Source organism: Gouania willdenowi, chromosome 11 (assembly GCF_900634775.1).
Source record: "Gouania willdenowi chromosome 11, fGouWil2.1, whole genome shotgun sequence".
NCBI lineage: Eukaryota > Metazoa > Chordata > Actinopteri > Blenniiformes > Gobiesocidae > Gouania > Gouania willdenowi.
The window spans coordinates 31,094,631-31,102,513 of record NC_041054.1 but is presented as its reverse complement, the minus strand read 5'-3'; the positions used below and the strand labels follow the sequence as shown (position 1 = coordinate 31,102,513).

The following is a 7,883-nucleotide window of genomic DNA, read 5'->3' as shown; positions in this document are numbered from 1 at the left end:
AAAGATGGAAATCCTGGTTTTAATCACTAATAAAATGATTCAAAGTGACCAAAAATGGTGGAAAAGGAGATGAAATGAGATTTTTAAAAAACACAGAAATTGGTTAAAAGTTGCAAATTAGAGTGGATAAAAACAGACAGAAAAAGTGTTCAAAGTTGAACCATTATATTGGGATAATTAGTTTAAACTGGTAAATAATGGGCATGACAAATGGTGAATGTGGTTAAATTGGTAAAAAATAAGCATGAAATATGGTGAAAAGAGGTTAAAAGTGATAATAATGGGTCAACATATGTGACATTAGGTGTAAAAGTGGTAGAAATGGTTTATAAGTGATGAACATGTCTGGAAAGTGGAAAAAATGTGCAGAAAAGTCATTGAAATGTGATGTAGAAGTGTCAGAAATGGGAGAAATGAGGCAAAAATACAGTAAAAGTAGCAAAAATATAGCAAGAAAAAGTGTTGAAAATAGGTTAAAATATGGTGAGTTATGTGTAGTTGCAGAAAAGGGTAAAAATAAGCAAAAATAGGCCAAGGTTGAGAACCCTTGCTCTACATGCACTGTACTCAGAGTGAAACGTACGAACATTCACTTACTTTACACTTTTGCTCGATCAGTCCGGTGCATTTCCTGAAACAATGTTGCTGCAGTGGACAGTGAAGAAAGAAATAGATGGTCTTAAAACTAATCTTAAAATTTAACTAAAAACTAGTCTTAAAACTTAACTAAAAACTGATCCTAACTTTAAACATCAGTGATGAAGAACTCTTTGGTCATCAGGACTTTAAACACAACTTAAACACATCTTTACCACGTTAGTTGCAAAGTAACAGATTACAAGTACTCACGTTACTGTAATTGAGTTGCTTACATATTATATTATATTATATTATATTATATTATATTATGTTGTTACCCACATTTGGCATGCTTTAGAGTACATAAATGTATCTATACTTAGAGCCTGAGAAGGTTTTTTTTTTGTTTTTTTAATTGAAATAATTGGTGTTATTTTATTTAAAAAGTAATTGTACATTTTGACAAACCTTTTATTTTATACAGATGTCTTTGTGTAAAATAAATTAAGTTCCAATTGTGGGAGATTTGGTCTTTTTCTTTTTATATATGAGATATTTACTGTGTGCACGGGAACCGTACCAAGATTAACTTTTATTTTGAGTACTATTTAATTAAGATACTTTTTACTTGTACTTCAGTATTTCATGTATGACTTACTTGTACTTGTATTTGAGGACAATTTCAATCAAATAACAGTACTTCTACTTGAGTAGAATATATCAGTACTCTTTACACTTCTGCACCAAAGGTGTCTGAGTTTGTCCTGCACACATTGTTTCAGTCGAGCACCAAACCACTCAGAGCCTAGCTGCTCACTAGCTGCTCACTAGCTGCTCACTAGCTGCTCACTAGCTGCTCACTAGCTGCTCACTAGCTGCTGCTCAGTAGCCGCTGCTCACTAGCTGCTCAGTAGCTGCTCAGTAGCTGCTCACTAGCTGCTCAGTAGCTGCTCAGTAGCTGCTGCTCAGTAGCCGCTGCTCACTAGCTGCTCAGTAGCTGCTCACGAGCTGCTCAGTAGCTGCTGCTCAGTAGCCACTGCTCAGTAGCCGCTGCTCACTAGCTGCTCAGTAGCTGCTCACTAGCTGCTGCTCAGTAGCCACTGCTCACTAGCTGCTCAGTAGCTGCTCAGTAGCCGCTGCTCAGTAGCCGCTGCTCACTCGCTGCTCAGTAGCTGCTCAGTAGCCGCTGCTCACTAGCTGCTCACTAGCTGCTTACTAGCTGCTCAGTAGCTTCAGTGCTAATGGCTAACCCTGGATTTCCACTGGATCCGTAACGCCTCCACTACGTAACTCCAGCAATCCCCACCGCCTCCGATTTTGCTGCGTATCTGTTGCAGCAAGAACTCAGAAGATCCCGCGAATTCACGTATTATTGCGCATTATACTGTATATTGTACATAAGATTAAACATGGATAAGTGCAATATTTATATGTGACACACAGAAAAATAAATAAACTCATTAATAAATGATTTTTAAAGTACTTGGATCGAGTAAAACGTGGTATCAACTGAAAGGTCTGGTTCCCTCGAGTCCAAATGTGTGCTTGGTTTTTGGGTAAAATCCAAATTGCGGCCGCTAGAGCCGAAACGCACAATGCACGGGCCGAAAATGCTATTGATTCCTCATTTTGTAAAAAATGTGGTATCAGCGGACAGGTTTGATCTCCCCAATACCGAATAAGAGCTCAGTTTTGGGCTACAGTCTGAAATGGTCCCATCGGAGGCCCCGGAACGTGGTTGCTTTCCTCTGCCAGGGGTAACCTTAGTCACATCCATTGACTGATTCATTGACTGAATTACGATCTTCCTTGAACACTGAGTATTTTACTTTGAAAATAATCCAGATATTGTATTCTGTCTATGCACTACTTCCTGTTCTGCACAGGCTTATTTTTCTTAAATCACTGCAGCACAGCTCCAGCATCCAGCAAAATAGAAGCTTTGCGTATCTGCTGCAGAGGGCTCAAGCATGACTCAGCAGTTACGTAGCAGTGTTCGGAAGCAGTTACGTAGCAGTTTCGGATACGGTGGAAATTGGGGGTCAGAGTCAGAGCAGCACCATGTGATCTACGCTGGTTTGTAAAGCACGTACCACAGCGTGGAGCTCCAGGCGGCGACAGTGTTCACAGTGGTAGGAGTCCTGACGGTACGGCAGGTGTTTGGACATCAGACCCAGGGCGGCCGTGGTGAACGCTGCACTGATGAGGTGAAGCACCAGCACAAACTTCACCTGCAGCAGCACACGTGCAGCAAGCGGTCAGACTACAGTCAGCTGATCACGCTCACATGGGTCATACCACGCACTTCAGTTAAAAACATTCTGTCAGACACGGAGTCAAGCTAAACTGACTTCACGTGAAGGATTTACATTCACAGGTGGTGAAATAACCCAAAGTTGGGGTCCAAAATAAAAATGAAGTCAAATAAAGAAAAATAGTTTTATATCCCAATAAAGAATAACCTTTTATTACAAATTTCCCACATGCAGTTATGAGTTTGTTTAATAAAACATCGCTAACATTAGCCATTTGTGCTGAAAACTAACACAGCTATGTTAGCATCTGTCGCTTTAAACAAGACTCAGCTCTACTGGCTACCATGGTAACCATGACTGAGATGAAGACGAACTCACCCAGAACATGGTGGGCCTCCTCCCACTGTGGACCAGCACGGAGCCCGACAGCGTCACCTGCAGGTCACAAACACATCATTGACTCCTGTTATTATTATCATCATCATTATTGTTACTATTATCATCATTATCATTATTATCAATATTGTTATTATTATCATTATTATTATCGTTGTCGTTATTATTGTTGTTGTTGTTGTTGTTGTTGTTGTTGTTGTTGTTGTTGTTGTTGTTGTTGTTGTTGTTGTGGTTGTTGTTGTTGTTGTTGTTGTTGTTGTTGTTGTGGTTGTTGTTGTTGTTGTTGTTGTTGTTGTTGTTGTTGTTGTGGTTGTTGTTGTTGTTGTTACCTGCAGCACCACGATTAGGAACAGAGCCACGTCCCCAGTGAAGTGGACCTCGTGGATCTGGAGCACTGAGGAACTGAGGCAGAGGATCAGCGCTCCAATCACGATCTGGATGGCCTGGGGGGGGGGGGGGGGGGGGGGGGGGGGGGTGCACAGGGAGAGTGAGTCTGTGTGTGCAGAGGTCACACACTGAGCCACACTCACACACTCACCCCCAGAGTCTTGGGCTCCATCTTCAGGTGGGACTGCAGCTGGACTGCAGTGAGCGTGCCCACTGCAGTCCTGGGGTCTTTGTCATCAGGAGCCATTGTTCTGAGGAGGAGGGGGAGGAGCCAATCAAAGATCAAAGCATGAAGGACAAGAGCAGCTGAGCCTTTTATATACACACTAACAGACAACCATTCATATGAATGATCAGCCAATCACATCAATCAGCCAATTGTGGGCGTGTGGCCATTATAATGCATTTTGATTTGTCTTCTGTTCTTTATTTGCACGTGTTATATTGTTTGTCAATTTTATTAGTTTGCCGTGATTTACTGCAGTTCTGTTGCATGTTTTTGTTGGCTGTGTTTTAGTTGAAAACCTTTTTTTTTTAGTTAATTATGCCAACCCACTACCTTTTGGACAATTGCTGGCGTTCAGAGCAGCTGTGGAGCGGTGGAGCCCCCTTTCGGCGGCTGACCATCAACAGAGGGACCTCTTGCACCGCGGAAGAGCCCCCTGTCGGTGGGACAGTGCCATACCCCCCAGAACGAGCGTACTCCACACGTTCCAGGGGACAAAGTGACAAAAGGAGAACTGCCACTCCCGACCAGGAGGGGCAGTGATGGGTACAGTGAGCAGGCCTGGGTACGGAGACACACATCAAATATCTCCTCCATTATCGCTGGGTCCTGGGACAGTGAAATCCTCACAAAGTTCTGCCTGATAGGTGGTGAGGAGGGAGAGGACATTCATGGCCCTGATCGAGAGGGTAACTAAGTCCTACAGGACAGGTCTGACTGGAGACGGTCCGATTTTGATGGCAGCATTGGTCTCCATGGAGACACGGCAGGCTGACGTGGGAGTAGGTGCGTCACTACAAAGTGGCTCCACCGGCAGCATCCTGAGCAGTCGGTGATGGAGGCATCTGCTACCGGGGTCCGTGGCTACCCCAGGGATGCGCTACTTCGATGAGCAGCTCAGGGAAGACAGGAAGGATTTGCCTCGGTGCGCCCCTGGAAACGGGCAGCTTCTTCCGCTCATAGCGGGACTTGGTGGTTTCAGTCACAATGACGGCCTAGGAATGGCCAGCTGTGTGGCAGCACGTTTACAAACGTCCATCATGTCCAGTTTTGGAGGATGGGAGACGGGCGTCGAGCCCTCCATCTCCTCCTGAGAGGCGGCGAAGGAGGCCGACAGCCCGTCCCGAGCCAGGGCGACGAACAGCTTGTTCTCATCGTCCGCACTCGATATGAGTGGGTTGGAAGAGTCCTCAAACTTTCCACAGTCTCTCACGAGGACATCCTCGTCAAGTGGGGAGATATTCCCCAGGTTCAGCTGAGAGCCCTGAGCAGCAGCAGCATCCAGAGGAGTTACCTTTTCCCAGTCCACCGTGGCAGGAACGCCGGTGCTAGCGAGAATGCGTTTAAACGTGAGCCGTAATGTCCAAGACGTCATGGACAGCATTGTGTTTCCAAAAGCATCTGGGTCGCTGAAGTTCGGAAGCTCGGATACAGCAGTTTGGAGCTGAAGCCGGGCCGCACACTGCAGTGAGGACCCAGGAGGGAGACCAACGTGTGGCAGCTAGCACCTCAATGCTAATATGTAGCAGCTAACACCTCAATCAATGTTAAACATATAGCAGCTAGCACCTCAATGCTAACATGTAGCAGCTAGCACTTCACTGCTAGCGGGTTGCAGCTAGCACCTCAATACTAATATGTAGCAGCTAGTACCTCAATGTTAACATGAAGCAGCTAGCATCTCAATGCTAAACATGTAGCAGCTAGCACCTCAATGCTAACCATCTAGCAGCTAGCACCTAAATGCCCCCATGTAGCAGCTAGTACCTCAATGCTAATATATAGCAGCTAACACCTCAATGCTAACATGTAGCAGCTAGCACCTCAATGCTAAACATGTAGCAGCTAGCACCTCAATGCTAACATGTAACAGCTAACATCTCAATGCTAACATGTAGCAGCTAACACCTCAATGCAAACATGTAGCAGCTAGCACCTAAATGCTAAACATGTAGCAGCTAGCACATCAATGCTAAACATGTAGCAGCTAGCACATCAATGCTAAACATGTAACAGCTAGCACCTCAATGCTAACATGTAGCAGCTAACACCTCAATGCTAACATATAGCAGCTAACACCTCAGTGCTAACATGTAGCAGCTAGCACCTAAATGCTAACATGTAACAGCTAGCACCTCAATGCTAACATGTACCAGCTAGCACCTTAATGCTAACATGTAGCAGCTAACACCTCAATGCTAACATGTAACAGCTAGCACCTCAATGCTAACATGTAGCAGCTAGCACCTCAATGCTAACATGTAGCAGCTAGCACCTCAATGCAAACATGTAGCAGCTAGCACCTCAATGCGAGCATGTAGCAGCTAGCATCTCAATGCTAAACATGTAGCAGCTAGCACCTCAATGCAAACATGTAGCAGCTAGCACCTCAATGCGAGCATGTAGCAGCTAGCATCTCAATGCTAACATATAGCAGCCAGCACCTCAATGCTAACATGTAGCAGCTAACAGGGACAATGGTCCTAGTGGAGCAGACAGTGTCTCCAATCCACACTGACACTCAGACAGGGTTCAGAACCAATAATAAATCCATGAGTGACAAATGAACAAAGTCAGTGATAAATGATTGTAGTGACAGTCGACCACTCTGTGGTAGAGGATGTGGGCGGGGCTAGAAGCGCTGCTACAGATAGCATCGTCTGACCCAACTTATCAACTGTTATGTAGAAAAACTATTTCAGACTAAATTCATCATCTTCATCAGTTGTTCTGTTTATTTCATGATATCAACAGATATTATAAATATTTTACACTGTTCAGTTTATATTTCTCTGGAATAAGTGATGTTTTTATTTTAATACAAAAACACATTTGTTTTATAAAGTTTACTAAAAATCCAGAAAAGCATGAATATATTTCAGTTAAATATAAGTTAGTGTTTTGTGAATAATGTAATCATAATATTATTTATTAATATTACACATTATGTTATCACTCAGTGATGGAAATAATAAACATTAATTAGTTGTTAAAGATCATTTATTGTTTTCATTGATTCAGTCATAAACCAACATATATTTAAACTTAAATGTTACTTCTAGTGAGAAATATTGAAGGTTTGATGGAAGATGAACTACATGAAGAACAATGAATCACACACACACACACACACACACACACACACACACACACACACACACACACACACACACACACACACACACACACACACACACACACACACACACACACACACACACACACACACACACACACACACACACACACACACATCTTTGGTCCTCTTGCGTTTTTATTGATCAGCAATAGTAAATGCAATACTTCATTATTACTTTACGACGTTATTAATACAATCCCCCCCCCCCCCCCCCACCCCCCCCCCCCCCCACACACACACAATAAGCTCTCTCTATGTCTGTGTGTGTGTATATGTGTGTGTGTGTGTATGTGTGTGTGTGTCCTCCAGCTCTGCAGCATCCTGCGGGCCTTCACAGAGACATGATGAGGACATGAGGACAGGTGACACCCCCCCCCCCTTGTGTCTGTCCTAAGCCCCCCCTGTATAAACTAAAGGTGACCCCCCCCCAGCAGCAGCTCCTACCTGGGTGGGGCGGTGTCCCGGGTCCTGGTGCAGTCTCTAACTCCTCTGCAGTCAAACAGGCTGTGGGACAGTCAGCAGGGGGCGCCAAAACCATGACGTCAGAGCCGTGACGCTCCGCACAGAGCGTGTGTTTTTAAAGGTAAACAGCAGCTTTAGTTGTTTATTTCACTTCTACACAAACCTCACTGATTGGTTGGATTAAAGCAGTGATTCCCAAACTTTCCAGTCCCGAACCCTGAAGCCACGCCCCCTTTAAACCAATTTTTACCTATTTTCATTTTGCAAATTTTTGTATCCAATTTTTTGCCTCTTTTCAAAAGGTTCTGACACTTTTTTCAGACTTTAGCTTCTTTTGTCAATAAACATATATTTTTTTCCTATTTTTGTCCATTATCGCAAGTTCATTTTGACACTTTTATCCAATTATTGTCCTTTCTTGATTTATTTTGGCCATTTT

General features: G+C 43.8%; 1 protein-coding gene across 1 annotated transcript in view; it reads right to left on the bottom strand.

Annotated features, from left to right (window-relative positions):
• The window catches only part of smad10a (SMAD family member 10a), a 74,269-nt gene extending 66,759 nt beyond the window's left edge, over positions 1 to 7,510 (bottom strand). Inside the window, exons 1-6 of the mRNA XM_028460890.1 lie at positions 7,427 to 7,510; positions 3,769 to 3,868; positions 3,560 to 3,673; positions 3,213 to 3,269; positions 2,673 to 2,810; positions 598 to 645 (exon numbers count right to left, since the gene is read on the bottom strand). Coding sequence (XP_028316691.1) covers positions 598 to 645; positions 2,673 to 2,810; positions 3,213 to 3,269; positions 3,560 to 3,673; positions 3,769 to 3,864 — 453 coding nt within the window. The 5' untranslated portion in view covers positions 3,865 to 3,868; positions 7,427 to 7,510. The remainder of the gene's footprint in view (positions 1 to 597; positions 646 to 2,672; positions 2,811 to 3,212; positions 3,270 to 3,559; positions 3,674 to 3,768; positions 3,869 to 7,426) is intronic.
• Positions 7,511 to 7,883: the final 373 nt, after the last annotated feature.